The 18,250-nt window shown below is 37.9% G+C and overlaps 2 protein-coding genes across 3 annotated transcripts; one reads left to right on the plus strand and one right to left on the minus strand.

The window, feature by feature from the left end:
* Positions 1-6,197: 6,197 nt before the first annotated feature.
* LOC132639502 (G-type lectin S-receptor-like serine/threonine-protein kinase At5g24080) lies at positions 6,198-10,683 on the plus strand. 2 transcript variants are annotated; one of them, XM_060355949.1, is made up of 5 exons: positions 6,198-6,795; positions 7,670-9,042; positions 9,120-9,300; positions 9,410-9,863; positions 10,213-10,683. In XM_060355949.1, exons 1-5 carry the CDS (start codon positions 6,542-6,544, stop codon positions 10,549-10,551), a joined length of 2,601 nt encoding a protein of 866 aa, XP_060211932.1. In that variant the 5' UTR covers positions 6,198-6,541; the 3' UTR covers positions 10,552-10,683. The 2 variants fall into 2 exon arrangements, with proteins under 2 accessions (XP_060211932.1, XP_060211935.1); XM_060355952.1 differs by having other exon boundaries at positions 6,592-6,795; positions 7,627-9,042.
* A 364-nt stretch (positions 10,684-11,047) lies between these two features.
* Positions 11,048-17,870, minus strand: LOC132639514 (ABC transporter C family member 10-like). Its single transcript, XM_060355957.1, has 11 exons — positions 15,070-17,870; positions 14,626-14,946; positions 14,469-14,555; positions 13,784-14,371; positions 13,534-13,698; positions 12,965-13,259; positions 12,622-12,836; positions 12,237-12,542; positions 12,093-12,156; positions 11,786-12,025; positions 11,048-11,684 (listed from the first exon to the last, which is right to left on the minus strand). Exons 1-11 carry the CDS (start codon positions 17,098-17,100, stop codon positions 11,572-11,574), a joined length of 4,425 nt encoding a protein of 1,474 aa, XP_060211940.1. The 5' UTR covers positions 17,101-17,870; the 3' UTR covers positions 11,048-11,571.
* Between the last annotated feature and the right edge of the window lie 380 nt (positions 17,871-18,250).

Consider the following 18,250-nt stretch of genomic DNA (forward strand, 5'->3'; position numbering starts at 1 on the left):
AGAGCATTAGTATAACCGACATGTAACCACCACATAAGCACGTGGTGTCTGATCTCTGCCCAATCAGCTAAGTCATCCTGTACCTTACCGGGATACAAGACATGAACATGAACATGAATGGACCCAATAAACCGCAATGGGTAAATATGAAGGAATCGTCCTAACTGGAAGAAGCAATCCTTATCCTACGTTGCATACGTAGTTTCAGGCTACTGAGCCTTTTCGGTAATCTGCGCAACTCCAATACATGAACATGGATATAGTTGGCTTAGTAGCCGATGAATTATATAACTTGCTTGTAAACATGATTCATATCTTGCATTTACAAACCCGCGGAATGCAAAGTATGGGTTTTCATGGATTACAGACAGATTCTCAATAACCAAAAGAGAATATTAAGAACACAATAATGAACTATTAAAGCAAACATGGTATATCATGGTACATGTACTTAGGGTTATCATGAACATGTCTAAAAGCCTAATTTTGGTGAAATTTAGTATAATCATGGAAGAACGTGGTGTGGGGAAGAACAATGATGTTACCACACTAGATAGAAACCCTACATACCTGTTAATGCTCCAAAACTTGTAAGTAATGGTCTGAACTTGGAGAAGAATCCAAAAGCCATAATCTTAAATCCTTATGATGAGTTTTCTTGAAAACCCTAGTTTAGGAACAATGGATTCTTGTTTAGAAATCAAGGATACATGTTAGAATTCGCTTGAAAGGCTTGGAATAGGCTTACCTTAGTGTATCTTGCTGGTAGGAGGAGAGGAACTTCATGCTAGGGCTTGAGAATAAGAAAAGTGAGACTAAACAGTGAAGTCTCAAATTATACTATTTGCTGAAGCGGGGAAAGTACGGGCACAATGTACGGCCCGTACAATATTGTACGTCCCGTACATTGTGGGCGTACCTCGTATGCCATTTTCCAGAACCTATGATTTTTGGCACGCGCGGTACGGGACAAAAGTACGTCCCGTACATCTAGCCAGTACCTCGAATTGTTAAATTCCAGTGGCTTCTGATTTTCCCTTGCCATGTACGCCCTAAAAGTACGGCCCGTACAATTGACGTAACACGTACAATTACAGTTCCAAGCAAATTTTCAGTCTCAACACTTCCCGTCTTCATTTATAAGCCTCGAATCATGAATATAACTTAGTTAGGGAGTACGAGGTGTTACAACTCGCGACCGTGGTGAGCTGAGCAATTCGTTGAGCAGAAGCAGTTAGGTCAAAAATTGGGTTCGAGGTTGAACAGTACCTTTGGGAAGGCCTAGAAGAATATTAGGGTCAATAATCACCGTGATTCCTAGGTTTCCACCGATTGCGGGAAATCTCTTTCCACGACCGTGAGTCGTGGCTCGAGACATCTAGAAGGGCTTGAACCTATTCCGAAAAACGCATGTTGGTGGGAGACCTGATTTTGTTGGCTTCATAAATCACATGATAAAACAAAAAAGACGGGGTAAGCAAACACGGAGTTAAAGCAAAAGGAAAAAGAAGTGAAGCTTACGTGTAGGATTCACGACTCGAAAATAGGCATATCCGCCTCATCGACGATTTCTGCTGTAGGGATAGCGGCAAACTCTCTGTCCATCCTCGATCGTTGTCATCATCCAAGCTGGTAATTAGCGAAGATTTGCCACGCTTGGACGCGGAGATAACCCCATCCCTAAATATTTTAGGGGCGTAAACCCTGATGAAGTCATCTAAGGTGAAAGGCTTGTCGGCTTTGTTGGCAAGAAATAGATACAAGCCACGACTCTCCATACAAACGACCAATCTGTCTGAGGCAAACATTGCAGTGTTTACACATCTCGATAATCATCAGGTCAATGGCCGGGTCTAAACCAAATGTAAATAGGTATGTGTAAATGTTGGAAAAGCCCGGCTAGTGCATGGTGATGTCATCCTCGGGAGCAGGGATGATGATGTTGGAAAGGCGACCCCAGTTATAATTGGCTATAACTGTCTTGATATTGGCAGTAGTGATGGAGGAAGGATATTTTTTGACGAACTCGCCCCTATCGACTTGAGTAAGTTTTTTCTTAGGGGTAAAGTCGTCAGTAAAGTTAAAGGTATTAGGAATGAAAGGATAAGCAGTTTCTCTAGCCGGAGCCTATGGATGCTTATCGCCGTCACCATTCCCGCCGGACGACGGTTATGAGGAAGACGAAAAAGAAGGTGCAGATGAAGATGGAGGTCTGGATTTAGCCATGATGCTTGGTGATTAAAGGTTTTAATTAAAAATAATGGAGAAGGTAAAATGGATTAAGGAGTGAAGTCAAGAGTGATTTTTGTGACGGAGAGCAGTTTGCGTTTGAAGAAGAGTAGATTAACTGAAGAGATTATGATGAAATTCTTGAAGTTTTATTGCACGGACCGTCATAATCACTAAATCGTTTCAAATTTCTGAATCGCCCAGTACGGCTAATGTGGGTGAGACATGTGGGTGAAAATGCCTGAATCGAAGAGACGCACATCATCAAAAGTCATGAAAAGCCTTTTCCCGCCATTGGGTGATAATGTTTCTAGAGATATTGTAGTTCCACTCCCCGGTATCACTTCTTTCCACCGGAAAGTGGGGGGACTATCTGTATATATGGTAAAATATGGCCTGACATGTGGCAAGATAGAAATAGTACACGTGATGAAGGAAGATGAAACGCTTCCAGTTACATCATTCAATACGAGAAAAAAGCCTCGGTTACATCCGGAGTCAAGTTACAAGGGAAAGTCACACTGGATAATTAATAGCGAAATAACGTTACAAGACCAGACCGGATTTGAAGTAGACTTTATGATTTAGTATTAAGGGCAATATCAATTGCTCATTATTAGGATTTAATCACTAGTTAAAGGGTCCATGTATTTGTACTATAAAAGGAGCTTAACAGACCACAATGTGGGATCATCGAATAACACCGATTGCACACTATTCTTACAAGCTTTACTGTTCACATTTATTCTTTTAAATTGCTCTTTTGCTCCGAATTTGTATACTTGTTCTTAGAAAGTTTAAGGGCTTTACAGTTCCACCGGTGCAAACATATCAAAGGATTTGTTTTCAGGATCATTCAAGCCCAGACTCAATTGCTTTATATTTAATTTCTTTTAGTCAATTAATTCATCTATTATCATTTTAATTAGCTTATTTTCACTGCTTATAAGAAAATCAAATCACGTATCCTTTAAACCACTAAACAAATTTAACTGTTCTCTTTTTAGGGTAAACAATTGTAACTTTGTTTTAAATTCGTCCTTATCACCCAATCAAATGTTAATTAAGTGAGCTATACTCCCTAAAAAAGTTTTAAAAAAAAGGTAATTTAGAAATGATCTAAGACTATTAAATATCTTCTAAAAAATGCGTAAAAAATATTTCCTCTGTTTCAATTTATGTGAAGCTATTACCATTTGGGGAGTCGAGGTGGTACTTTGACCACGTTTTCCTTACCTTATTTCTAAATTATTTGAATTATAAATTATCATGACATAGTACTTTTTATATAGTTTCTAAATATAATTTTTTTTATTTTTATAAACTTAAAAAATCTATGTCAAAATGTACGGAAGTCATAAAGTTTAACCCTCGTACTCCGAAAAGATTCACATAAATTGAAACTGAGGGAGTAAGAAAGACAGATAATATGAAAAGAAGTATACGTACTATTATTTTGATTGTAGGACTCGCTACCCATTTTGCTAACAATAGTATATTTGTGCGGTGCTCAATATAATCTACAACAGACCCATTCAATTAATAGAAGAAAAGAAAATGAAATGGAGTAAAGAAACAGAAAAACAAACCCCACATGCACTCATGAACATGCATAATATTACATCTAAAGCTTACTCTTAATCATAATTTTATTTTAGTATTATTATTTACAACTACTAAACTTCGTAGAGAAGCTATGACTTTATTGGTATCGCTAATAATAGCTAAGGAATTAAAATGTCTGTTAGTAATAAACATGTTCATGCACTCATGTCCACAGACCACAATCCCCAAAATAAAAATAAAGCATAGAATAATGAGAATTTTACCATATGTTTTCATACTTAAACCACAAGTCTACAAAATACACATTACAGACAAATCTTCTTATTTTGCTAGGCCTGCTTTCTTGCAAAAAGATAAGATTTTGAATTTCAATAATGAAATTAAAGATGAAGACAAAGATTTTGAATTTGACAAAGGAATTTTGATTCTCTTAGGATACAAGAGGATGAAAATATGGTCACTAAGTATTCTATTGAATTTCTTTGATGGTAAATAAAATTAGGTTGCTTAGCAAGGATTTTTCGAATAACAAACTAGTAGAAAAAAATTCATGTGACACTTTTAAAGAAATCTATGTCCAAATATCCTCTAAAAAAAAGACCAAAGATCTCTCTGCCATTGAATTGGTAAAGTACGGATATTACACATGGCCGATAGTCAACACGTGGCAAATATAATCTAGTCAGTCAGGTCCACCTTGATCGAAGACTGAATTAAGAACCCCCCGAGAAGCTAAGCTCATTCGGGGCTCACCACAAGCTCATTCCTGAGCCAATGTACCGGAAACTAGACAACTTCAACCCGGAGTAAACTATCTAGTTAATCATCAGTGTCCAAATAGGATAAGCTCTCTCAAGCCAACATACTCCGAAATATCTGAGATTCCCTATTTTACTCCACAACAATTACAAATCCACAGATGACTAGAAAATATGCTGATAATGCTCATGATGAATGAGCGTGATATTAGGGAGCGATCATTCTAGGGTTATACCATAAGTATTCCTTTTTCCCTACTTGTATCCCATTTTGATTTCACGACTGAGACTACTCTCATATTGAAATTGTCACAACTATTTTCCTTCAATTGATAACATTGTTCATCGACTCAATCGAGAATTCTTCAATAAGAATTCCATCTCTTACTTTGTTTACCGTCCATCACTTCTATACAATTTACTGTTTATTTCGCGTTACTATAATCTTGTTTATATCATTAAAAGGATTGATAAACTCTAAGTTAATTCACTTGCCTGGAACCTAACACTGTAATTCAATTGTTAATCTTTAAGTCAGATTTTATGTTAAATAGTTTGACACCCTTAGGGTGGGAGCAACTGTGGAGTTACCTTAATTAGATTGCTATTAACCTTTTGTTAAACTCTCCTTGTTTGTTTCTAAGAAAACATAATGTCTGAAGATTGCAACAACCAGAAAATTGCTTTCGATCAGCAAGATCAACGGGGTGACCAAGCCCCGCGAGATGATCAATCAACTCCGAATCACAACCAAATGAATTCGCCACGTACGTCCAGGGATAATTCCCCTGAAGGTCTTCTAATAGGGAAACAGAACAGCGTAACTTTAAATATGCGATGATGAAGCTGGTCTCATAACAAAACGCATTCATGGTATAATTCAGCCTAACAATAGTAGCCCTAACCGGCAACACGAACATCAGAGCGCCAACACCACCCTCGGAAACATGACCAGTTGTGGAGACTCCTAACTCTCCAGAAACACTGGCACCGGAGGACTTCCCGTTAACTCAGAGATTGGAGTAGTAGTACAAGGCACCGTTGCCCCTGAGCCACCAAACTCGCTTCTAGAGTCTCATGCGACAACACTAGGAAGCAAATGACTGCATAGACCAGATCCTGGGGGTTCCACCCGTCCTCAAAGGTGTCTACGTGGAAACGTACTCCCAACAGCCTTTGGAAACCGAGCTCTTCTTTCCTGCCCATACCAAAGAAGTTCAAGAGTCAAAATGGACCTCAAAATGAACGGTGCATCATAAATACAACATTTTGGTAATACAGAGAGCAAAAATAACGTATACTTAAAAGTATACGGACGAGGTTATCTCAAATGTCTTTACAAGTATTATGGTTGACAAAGGCTAAATAAGCCCGCCATTGCTCTCAATGTTGATTTGGTTTAGTGTCAAGAGTCAAGAGACGAAAGTTTTCAACTCCCAAATGTTGTACGCATTATCCAGAAGGAGAAATCTAATTAAATCCTTTTTGTCACATCGTGTCTTGTCTTGTGGATAAACAAACAAGAAATCTTTAATGCTATTAAAAGAACACCAAATAATTCACAAAATAACCACTTCTGGATGCAGAGTTCAAAGCCAATCATCACCATAAAAAAAACTCTTTATTTTGGCAGCATAAGTTTACTCAGATTACCTACCTGTTGCTGATGGTGAAGTGTGAAATCAAGAATAACTGCAGTCCGGTTTTACAAGTTCATTAGTTTCAATCCTTGTATAGTTTGAAAGCAGCAAAGAAATTAATTAGACACGTGCCGCCAAATGCCAGAACCGACCGTTTCAATAATTTGATCATTTTTCAACGTTGTAGCTCACCCACCAACCATCTTTGTACACCTGTTCTGAATTATGATCTCCATAAAATTTTCTTCATCTACCAATCCGTTCTTCTTTAATAAGGATCCCAATGACAGTTACATTGTCAATTTGATTTTCTTGAAATAGAATTTCCACTTCCACTAATTTGCACATATGGCTCCCATTTTACTTTCCTCCGCTTTCGCTTTGCTGTTACTGTTTGTCGTAGAGCTTCATGGCTCTACAGTGTCTGCTCGAGTTATCTTGGGTTCAAGGTTGTTAGCTAAAGAGAACCAAGCATGGTTTTCTGACAACGGAACTTTTGCTTTTGGCTTCACCCCAACAGTGCATTCGAATGATCAATATCAGTTGGCGATTTGGTTTGCGCAACTTCCAGGAGATCGAACATTGGTTTGGTCTCCTAATATGTAAGTGCAAAAGAATAAAAACCATTGTTCAAGTTTGCTTAGCTTATTACTTACGATTTTAAGTGCAAAAGAATAGTAGTAGTATTTATATAGTGAGGTTACTTATAAGTAGTGGAGGAGTCTGAATTTTCACTAAAGACACTCAAAATATAAAGAAGTAAACACACAAAGAAGCCAAAGATATACAATATCTACTGTATATACCTAAAAAATAATCTTGATGTTGTATATGTAGCGGAATTCACCAACCAAGACGGTTTGCATGAATCTCCTTGCGTCCTCCTAACTATGCCCTTGCTTATAATAAGGTTGTAATAGGTAAATCTGTACTAATATAAGCTTTAACTGGTAACATCATAAAAATAGTTCTAACTTACTATACTATCATAGTTCTAAGGTAGAAAATACTAGTAGTTTTTATAGAGTATATGACTTAAAACCACTACTTATTGGAGTGATTGGTAGAAGCAGATGCAACTTATATTCAATAGTTCAATTGAATCTAGTATTTTCAACACAGAATATAGATATATACATGAAATCCTAGATTCACTCTGTTAGTAAGACGAAAAGTAGCATGATTAAACTGTAGCTTCTCTTCCGTAACTTTTCAACATACACAAACTCCATATCTCCATCCCAGCTTTCGCGGTTTCTTTTTCTATTCAAAGGGCAAGATTTGATATTTTAATGTAATTAATTTGTTCTTGAAATGGCTCATCGCGTAGACACAAGTATGGATTTGTAGATTAGAAATATTGTTGTGTTTATAGACAAGGAAGGAAGAAGAAAATACTCCTTCACCTCTAGTTTTTAATAAAGCTTTTGCAGGTAATATAACTTTTTGGCCATTTTGTCTCAATCCTCTAAATAGAAATCCCCCAGTCAGCAAAGATGCAATCTTGGAGTTTGACACCACAGGAAATCTCTTGTTGATGGATGGAGACACCGCAGTGTGGACATCAAACACCTCGGAAGCAGGCGTAGAGTTGGCTGTCATGTCCAAAAATGGCAACTTCATTCTCTACAGCACCAACCTAAGTATTGCATGGCAAAGCTTTTCACATCCATCTGATACTCTCTTGCCTGGTCAATCCTTAGCAGTTTCACTAGAATTAACATCATCAAAATCACCTTCTCATGGGGGTTACTACACTTTAAAAATGTTACAGCAGCCTACTTCACTAAGCCTTGCATTGACCTATATTGTGCCCAGTAAGTCCTATGATTCGTCGCCTGAATTTTACAGCAATTTTTCTTATTGGTCAGGACCCGAAATATCAAATGTCACTGGAGATGTTATTGCAGTATTGGATAAAGCAGGAAGCTTTGGTATAATTTATGGCTCATCTTCAGATGGAGCAGTTTATGTATATAAAAATGATGACGATTATGGAGGACTATCATCGGCTGTAAATCAGACGAATTCCTACGTGTCATCTGTTCTTCGTCGATTAACCCTTGAGGTTAATGGAAATTTACGTCTATATCGATGGGATAATGATATGAATGGATCAAGGCAATGGGTTCCAGAGTGGGCAGCTGTGTCCAATCCATGTGATATTTCTGGAATTTGTGGCAATGGGATATGTAATTTAGACAGAAGCAAAACAAATGCTTCTTGCACATGTTTGCCAGGGACCAGTAAGGTGGGAAATAATGATGTCTCATGTTCAGGAAATTCTTTACTGACAGGGAAATGTGGACCTCGGCATGAAAACTTGACATCCCAGTTCAAGATTTCTACGGTTCAGAAAACTAATTATTATTTCTCAGAATCATCTGTCATAGGAAATTATAGTGACAGAGGGACTGTGACCAAATGTGGTGATGCTTGCTTATCAAACTGTGATTGTGTTGCTTCTGTTTATGGACTTAGTGAGGAAAAGGCTTATTGTTGGTTACTTAGGAGCTTGGAATTTGGTGGATTTGAGGATCCTGTTTCAACCTTATTTGTGAAGGTTGAGGCCAATGCCTCAGTATCTGGAGCAACTGGTAACAGAACACCCGGGAATTCATCAGATGAGTCGGAGAGTGGGCACGATAAGGTTTTGATACTTCCTATAGTCCTGAGTATGATTGTTCTAATTGGGCTTCTCTGTTGTTTATTATATATCAATATCCATAGGAAAAGATCGCTAAAGAGGGCTCTTGAGGGATCCTTGCTCTTGTCGGGAGCTCCAATTAGTTTCAGCTACCGCCACCTACAATGTTGGACTAACAATTTTTCTGAGTTACTTGGAACAGGTAAGAAATCCAAGCACAGTAAACTGGTTTCTTTCAATAAGGTAAGAAATATGATTAGTACAGTGCTGCTTTGACAGGTGGATTTGGCAGTGTATACAAGGGAAGCCTAAAAGATGGAACCTTGATTGCAGTAAAGAAACTTGACAAAATTTCACGTCATGGAGAGAAGGAATTTATAACGGAGGTCAAAACCATTGGCTCTATGCATCATTTGAACTTGGTTCGTCTATGTGGATACTGTTCTGAGGGAACCCAACGGTAAGTAACTTTTTTCATTGTAATTTGTGATGTTATAGAATGGGAAGGATGTTTTAGCCTCACAGTCAGGGATTAGCACAATTTTCACCAAAATTTCATTCTTTGACAGGCTACTAGTTTATGAGTACATGAAAAATGGTTCATTAGATAAGTGGATATTTCATTCAATTAGTACAAGAAATAGACTACTAGATTGGGTGTCACGTTTCCGCATAGCAGTTGACACTGCACAAGGGATAGCCTATTTTCACGAGCAATGTAGGAACAGAATAATACATTGTGACATCAAACCAGAAAACATACTTCTGGATGAGAATTTCTGCCCTAAAGTATCTGATTTTGGACTAGCTAAGTTAATGGGGAGAGAGCACTCCCATGTTGTCACAATGATCCGAGGAACCAGAGGTTATTTAGCACCCGAGTGGGTCAGCAATCGACCTATCACCGTAAAAGCTGATGTTTACAGCTACGGCATGCTTCTTCTAGAAATCATTGGTGGTCGGAGAAATCTTGATATGACTTGTGATGCAGACGACTTCTTTTATCCTGGATGGGCTTACAAGGTACGCCACTTGATTTTGACATACAGAAATGCACAGTTGTCCTCTGGATAATTACATTTGTTGACCTCTCAAAAACATAATAGTCAGCAAATGTATAGGTTTTGTATATTAAGTATAAATATACATATAATATACATGTTGTATACATAAAATATCCATATACTCATACATAAATATACAGATAATGTACATAATCCGTGTATAGGTTTTGTATATTTTGGTTAGCGCCCGTAATTAATTTCAGCAGACGGGCCAAAAATGAAGTTAGCCCCATCCTGTAATTTGGTTCATAGTGTTCCATCCTTTCTGGTAAATGTAGTCTTCACTATTTTTCTCTTTTTATTTCCAGGAGATGACTAGTGGAACACCTGTAAAAGTTGTAGATAGGCGACTTAGAGGAGTAGAAGAAGAAAAAGAGGTAATGAGAGCATTGATGGTTGCCTTCTGGTGTATTCAGGATGAGGTGTCAAACAGGCCTTCCATGGGGGAAGTGGTAAAGATGTTGGAAGGATCAGTTGACATGAATATGCCACCAATGCCACAGACAGTTTTGCAGTTAATAGAGGAAGGGTTGGATCAAGTATACAAGGCAATGAAGAGGGAGCTCAATCAGTATAGTTCCTTTTCTATTGCTACTCATCCATCATCTTATGCTACATACAGTCACTCCACTATGTCACCTAGATAGTTGAAGGTGAAAAGGAACACATACTTTTTCTTAGGCTTACCCAATTGTATCAGCATTGATTATTCATTCCCCTTCTCCCAAGAGAAGTACCCAAAAACACTCTTCTATCATCTGTTGCTACAACACCATACAGATTGCAAGAACTCACTGTACTGTTTTATTGTTTAATTTCACTCAATTCTTCTGCTTTCTCAGATATCTCCTCCATTTCCTCTGTATAAATCCTATTCCATCTCTTTTTCGGTTTCTTTTATCGTAATATATGAAAATAACCATTATAAGATCATATCCACTACCAAACTATCCAACAGCAGCTAGTAAGTAGTAATTATGTATCTTCTCCAAATCAAATTTTAGGAGAAAAGTTACATTTGACTCACTGTTGAAGATTTTATAGCGTATTAAGGAGGATTAGCAAAATGATTGAGTTTGATTAGAGGTCATTTTTGTGTGTTAAGTGTTAACAGCTAAAGTGAAGATTGAAAGGTGGAAAGAATTTCATACATACCACTGGAAAATTGTGTACATTGATGACCCTGAAAAAAAGACTTTGCTAGCATGCCTAATTAAAAATGTTTACAAGATCAATAAAATTGGTGAGCTAAACTAGTAAGCTGTTGTTGGTTTGGCTCACTGCATACTGAATCTTCCCAGTGTCAACAGCCTACATCAAGTTATGCACGAACATTAAGAGAAAGATCTAAGCTCTTTCACCTAGCCAGTGGAATAGTCGAGGTGCACACAATCTTGTCCTGGCACCTCCGCTATCTAAAAGAAAAAAAAAAAGATGTCCCCATACAGTTGTTAATCCTGTATCCTAGTTTTGATCTACGTCACATTCGCATGCCAAAACTAGACCAACTCACCAAAATTGAATCATCACATTCGCATGCCAAAACTAGACCAACTCACCAAAATTAACTTTAGTGCTTCCCTCGATAGGCTAATTTGGGTTGCAATTTAGGTAACATATGTGAAGTTTGATGCGCCACAAAACATATTACAGATCTGCAGTTTGCTTCAATGTGATTTCGCTGAGTGATAATGAGACCAGTACTCCTTCACGAGCTGCCCAAAGAGCGAACCTTCATTCTTCATCAGCTTCATAGGTTCATCATACTCCACTAATTTTCCTGTATTATAGCAGCCAAAAGTAAGTCATCGGAATAACACTCTGGGATTAACATATTCTCTGAGCTACTAAGTATTCAAAAGTAAACAGATAGATCCTAACCGTCACTAATGGCTAGAACCATTGTACAATCCATTACTGTGGGTATTCTATGGGCAACTGTAATTACAGTACAATTAGCAAACTCCGTCCTGATAGTTTTCTGCAATATCATGTCAGTGGCATTGTCAATTGATGCTGTCGCTTCATCAAGCACCAAAATCTTGCTTTTCCTCAAAAGAGCACGCCCTAAACAGAACAGTTGTCGCTGCCCCATGCTCCAGTTCAATCCATCTTCCACAACTGAAATGAGTCCATGGTCAATAAGAACCCACTGGTATAAAACAACCAGACATGTTCAGAAGATTACCCAAGGAATCAAGCCCTTTCTCTTTTTCCTTAACTGCCTCGTGTAGCTGACATTTCCCAAGAACCTTTTCCAATGCAGATAAAAAATGATAATAAGTAATCAGAAAAAAGCTATGCTATTTATAAAATAGTAGAAGCACATTACCTCCCAAATCTCCTGGTCAGTATGCTGACATAGGGGATCTAAGTTGCATCTCACTGTTCCATTGAAGAGAGTGGGATCCTGAGGTATTACCCCGAAACGGGACCTCAAATCATGAAGACCAATTTTACAAATGTCTACTCCATCAACCACAAGCCTTCCACCTGCGGGCTCCACTAGTCGAAATAGTGCACTAATGAGTGTACTCTTTCCACTGCCAGTCCGTCCAACAATGCCAACTTTGTGACCTCCTTCAATTGTACAGCTGATCCCTCTAAGAACAAGTGTCGTATCCTTCCTATATCTTATCTGCTTTGAGGCACGCAATCTCATTAGTATGTTCAACACTGTCCCAAAAGGATTGAAAATTAGTGCAGATGAAGTTTACCTGCAAATCTTGAATTTCGACTTTACCCCTTGAAGGCCAATTGAATGGAGGACGGTTCTCTTTTAAAATTTCAGGAGCTTCACTTGGTATGTGCATATACTGGTTAAGTCTTTCCACAGAAATGATATAGTTCACCAAAGTGCACTGATATTGAATGGAAGAAACAAGGGTTATGTTTAGGGAAAGACCATAAGATAAAGCCATCCCAATAAATCCTGCAATAACCTTAACAGGTATTAGAAAATCAATTATGTTTTAGACAATGATCAAAGGTAAAGAAAAACCAGAAGTACGCGCTTTTCTATCCAATTCCAAGCATATTATGAGTTGATCGATAACGTGCCAGAGCTGAAAGTCCCAGGAGGAAGTAAAACCATGCAAAGTGCTGAGGAAGCAAGAACAGTTGCACTAATAGTCTCCAGCCGTTGAATCAGCCACTCATTTGCTGCAAAATTGTGGAAGAAAGGACTGGCATTTATATCAATTAGTTCAAAAGTTTTCCTGAAAAATCTCTGTTCCTCTTTGAATGCCCTTATAGTCACAGCCCCAGCAACGGATTCAGCAAGATGATTGGCTACAAATGATTTGGTAGTTCCATTGATCCTCATCAACTCTTTGGCTGATGCAAAGTAGTATCTCTGTGGAAAAAAAAAATTATTTATCAGTTCATCAGCTGGAAGCACAGAATTAAACTTTCTTATTCCCCCTAATCCTTGGCAGAGAATGGATTTCGCTGGATTTTCTGAGTATGGTCAATAACATAAGGAAACTATTTAGTTTGTTTCCATAGTGATTAAACAAAATTTAAGATATTGACATAAAGATGTATCTGACGTCCTGTATGTTGACCTAAAAAAGTATGTTGAGTGTGTGAGCAGAAGATACTCATATGAATCAAAATATAACTAGTACCTGTAAGAGAATGGCCACATAAACCATTGGGATGGAGACGAACAAAACTTGCCAAGTAACAACACCTAGTACTGTAAGATTAGAATAAAAGTTTGTGGTAGCTGCAACAGCAAAAATCAAGTTGAATGGGACGTCGAGATCAACTATACTCAAATCTGATGACACCTGAAATAATGGAAAGGGGAAGGGAAAAGTTAGTAAAAGTGGTTAATATCATTTATCTTTCAATTGTCACGTTTGAGATACTTACCCTGCTCAGTATCCTTCCCAAAGGTGTGGAGTCATAGAATGACATAGGAGCACGGAAAAGAGAATTTAGTAGCTGCGAGAACAAGGATTTTGAAGATTGCGAACCCAAAACAACTGTTAATAGCGATCTAGAGAGCAAAAACAGTGTGGATATAACTCCAATTAGCAAGTAAACTGAAATCAGTTTCAAAGTGCTAACTTCAGGATTTTCAACATTTGCAGCCATCCAGGAGTTCTGTAATATCTGACCGACCACAAATGTAAGTTGAGAGAGAATAGCCATGGCAAAGAACAAGTATCCTTTATTTTGATTTAAATACTGAACATAAGGCTTAAATCCAGCGTCTCCAATTTCCCTCTCCTCTTGCTTGATCAACTGATCTGCTCCAGAGGTTTCGAGTTGTTTACCGGTATCCTTATTTAGAATTTCTCTTGAACAAGTATCACTTCTTGGCGAAGAAAAAGCCTCTGCAACCCTTTCTGAACCAGCAGTCTCTTTATCTGCATTAACCAAGTCTTGAAATTCTTTACTCGAGGCCAATAACTGATCATATGAAGCTGAGCGTAAAATTTCTCCATCTGACATTAACTGCAAATCAAAGTAGATATATATGCAACAATGTTGTATGATAGTATCAAAAGACTCGGTTTACTATTGAAAACACAACTTCATGGAGAAAACTAACCAGAACCATATCGAATGCAGGAAGAAAATCAACTTGATGGGTCACAAGTAAGATAGTCTTCCCAGAAAGAGCTCCCATAATGTATTCCTGCATAGGATCAATTGAGCTTGGAAATGGCAAGAAATGATGAGAATCACATTACTAAAGAGATGCTCACGTTGAATAGGCTTGTCGAGGTATGGGCATCTACAGCACTGAAGGGATCATCCAAGAGATATATATCAGCATCATGATAAAGTGCACGAGCAAGTTGAATTCCCTGCTTTTGTCCACCACTAAGATTGACTCCTCTTTCTCCTATTTCCGTGAGATCACCATAAGGTAGTAACTCGAGATCTTTTAACAGTGAACACTTCTCCAAGGTTTGCTGGTATCTCTGGCTATCCAATGGAGAACCGAACAAAATATTCTCTCGTATTGTCCCTGTCTGAATCCACGCTGATTGAGAGACGTAGGCAGTTGTTCCATATACTTGAACCTGCAGAAAACACATAATTTTAAGGATCAATCATAGATACTGAAACTTTGATCAAACTTTGATGAACCATATTATCATTATGCTCCTGGCTCTTATTACCTAACCCACTAGGAAAGGACTTACTGTTCCTTGTATACTTGGAACCTCTCCCAGAATTGTTGACAGAAGAGTTGACTTTCCTGAGCCAACTTCCCCACATATAGCAACCTTCTCACCAGGTTTAACCTCCAAATTGATGTTTCTGAGTGTTGGTCGCGATGGATTCTCTTCCCATGAGAGATTAGCTGATTTGATGAGTACAGCATGATCTGTGCTTCTGATGTGGTCTCGTCTCAAATTTGCCATTTCCAGCTCAGATGCCTCAAGGAATTTGACAATCCTCTCAAAGGAAACCTTTGCTTGAATTACAACACCAATAACATCCGGAATTGTTCTAACAGGTTCCTGAACCAGGCGTAAAGTTGCTACAAAGGTAAAAACGTTGCTTGCGTTTAGGGGAATGCCAAGGAAATAACAAGTTCCAAACGTAGCAGCAGAGACCAAAACAGGAGATGACCAGAAAAGGAAGCTATTATATGATCTACGCAACTGAACAGCTGATAACCACTTTTCTTCTACTTGCCTCAAAATCTGGATAACATTTTTGAAATGGGATTCCCATGCATATAATCTTAGAACCTTCATACTAACAAGAGCCTCCGAAATAGCTTTTAGCCTATCATCTTGTGCAACCATCAACTTGGTTTGGAACTTATGCTGTAACTTTGCAAGGGGAGTATTGCACAGCACAGTGAGTATAATGACTACCAAGGATGCAACAGTTGCAAGACCAACAGTGCGGAAGAGAATTATAAGTACGAGGCTGAGCTGGACAGTTGTTGTCCAGGTTTGATGCAGCCAAAAAGGAAACTCTCCAATCCGATAAGCATCCACAGTAACATAGTTCATAATCTCACCACTGGAATGTATCAGCTTGGCGGCATTAGATAATCTAATTTGCTTCCTATAAATAGCTGCTGTAAGTAAAGACCTCACATTTAGACCAATAAGTCTGCTTCTGAAATACCACTGTCTTTGCGACAAGGACTCCAAGCTCTTTGAAGTGAAAAGCAAAATGGCCAAGAAAAGTCCCTCATTTCTGAAACTTGCATTTCCTTCAGCAACCTTAATAAATGCATTAAGAAGCAAAGGACCTGCTGAAAGAGTGACTACTTTCAGCAGAGCAAAGAATCCTGAAACAACAATCTCTTTCCGGTGGCATATGAGAATTGTCCTCAAAACTGATGCCAGGGAAGAGGGATCAACTTGTTTCTGTTTGTTCCATAGCTCCTCAAATATTAAGTAACATGATTCTGCACGATCTGCCTCACGCAATCCAGGTATGTCCTCATCCCCAAGAGTTTTCTTCTTCCCGTTCTTCATCAGAGGATTCAACCACCAAAATGACATTTTGCTCAAGATTCCAGCCTTAGCAAATGGAGTGATCGAGCTAACAGAATTACTTTTATTGATTCCATTTAAGGGAGCATAAAGGTCATTTCCAATGACATCTTCCTGCTTTAGCCCTTTATATGTGCATAACAACAATAAACATGCTCCTAGGGAAGACAATATATCTAAAGCTATCTTCAACGATGCCCTTTTGACAAGAACGGCAGCAAAAAGAGATAAACCGCAAGAAACCCCAGCAAAGCTAAAAGCAAGAATTGACAAAAGCCTCAAAGGGGTTTTTGAGAAATATTTTCCTCGAAGACTTGTGGTACAACTTATTAATAACCATGTCATTCCATGAAACAAGATTAACAACCACCAGTGTAGAGGTAATAAACTGTGGGTTTTCATCACCTTATCTTGTAAAATCCAAATGCCAAATCCCAAATATACCAATCCTAGGAGGCCATTAAAAATAGCAGAAATCAACTGCAAATGCGAAAACCCATGAAAGCGAGCAGGAATATTGGTAGCTCTTAAGGATGCCTTAGAAAACAGAGTAAATAAGAAGATGAGAAGAAGTATAACATCAAAACAAATGATCAAGACATGATTCATACAGGACGAAGGATCTGCCGTTGACCCAAAATCAGCAAGGCAAAGCTTTCCATTATCGTCCGAGCAACCAGGTGCCCCACAAAACACAGTCCAGAGGTCCTTCATTTCCTTGTCCAATTCTTTCTCCCTGCAAAGTTTTCCTTAATTTGTATGAATTCCAAGTGAAAAGGAAATTCACTCCTGATAATCTTAAGTTGAGTATGAGAAAGAAACTGAAAACAAGAAAGATTCCAAGGAATGGGGAGTGTTTAATGAGTACAACTTTTATATATGCTGACAGCGTAACAATAAAGTCACAATAGAGATAACAGGTAACTGATGCCTACAAGTGTGGATTAATTACCTGAAAAATAAAGCTGCATGCTACAATTGGTTATATCATGCACCCATGGTGTAATTTAATTTTCACTATTAGTGTATACAGGTTAAATCCGTGTTTTAATTAGGTGCTGTTTAGGGACGAAACGTCCCTAAACCGTGGCCATTATAAGATACTCAGTATAGATAAATAGAAACTCAAATGCGAGATCCAACATGCAATCAAGAAACAACATAAATTACAGAAAACCACAACATTTTGGATCATTAGACGAAAAAGAAATGAATGAAAACTAGCCAATTACAACTTCGAGGAAATTAAAAAAAAAAAAAAAAAAAGTACATGCAGGGCCATAGTTACAGCGTGAATAAATCGGAGAAGACAAGACAAAAAAAAAAAAAAAAAAAAAAAGGACTAACCAGAGAGAGACAAAAACATCGTCAGAAAAACAAAAAAAAACTTATCCTTAAGAGCAAAATCCAGTGCGAATATTGATCTTGGTCATTGTATATTGTATAAACAACGTAATTATTTATTGATGATCGACAAAAATGTAAATGTAATGTGCAAATAGTACAATATCACAGTTAAGATTTGTTTGTGAGTTCCTGTGTATGGGGGTAGTTACTATTGTGGAGGTGATATTTGGTTAATCAGAGGTTAGCGTAGAAGTAGCATAGTGTTATTGCTCATGTCTCGGACGAATATTCTCTTTTCTGTCGTCGTCCTCTTGTGTCTTTGTATTTTCCCATTCCATTTCATAGAGACTTATGTGTTTTGTTGTCATTGACCACCACCAAATACGGATCTTGGATTTAGAGTTAAAAGGTACACCTTCTAAAAAAAAAAAAAATATATATATATATATAAATTAAAATTTATAAGTATATAGAGATACACTAAGGTCTCATTTGTTTGCACTTATTGGAGGTCTGA

This window comes from Lycium barbarum, chromosome 1 (genome assembly GCF_019175385.1).
Source record: "Lycium barbarum isolate Lr01 chromosome 1, ASM1917538v2, whole genome shotgun sequence".
Lineage (NCBI taxonomy): Eukaryota > Viridiplantae > Streptophyta > Magnoliopsida > Solanales > Solanaceae > Lycium > Lycium barbarum.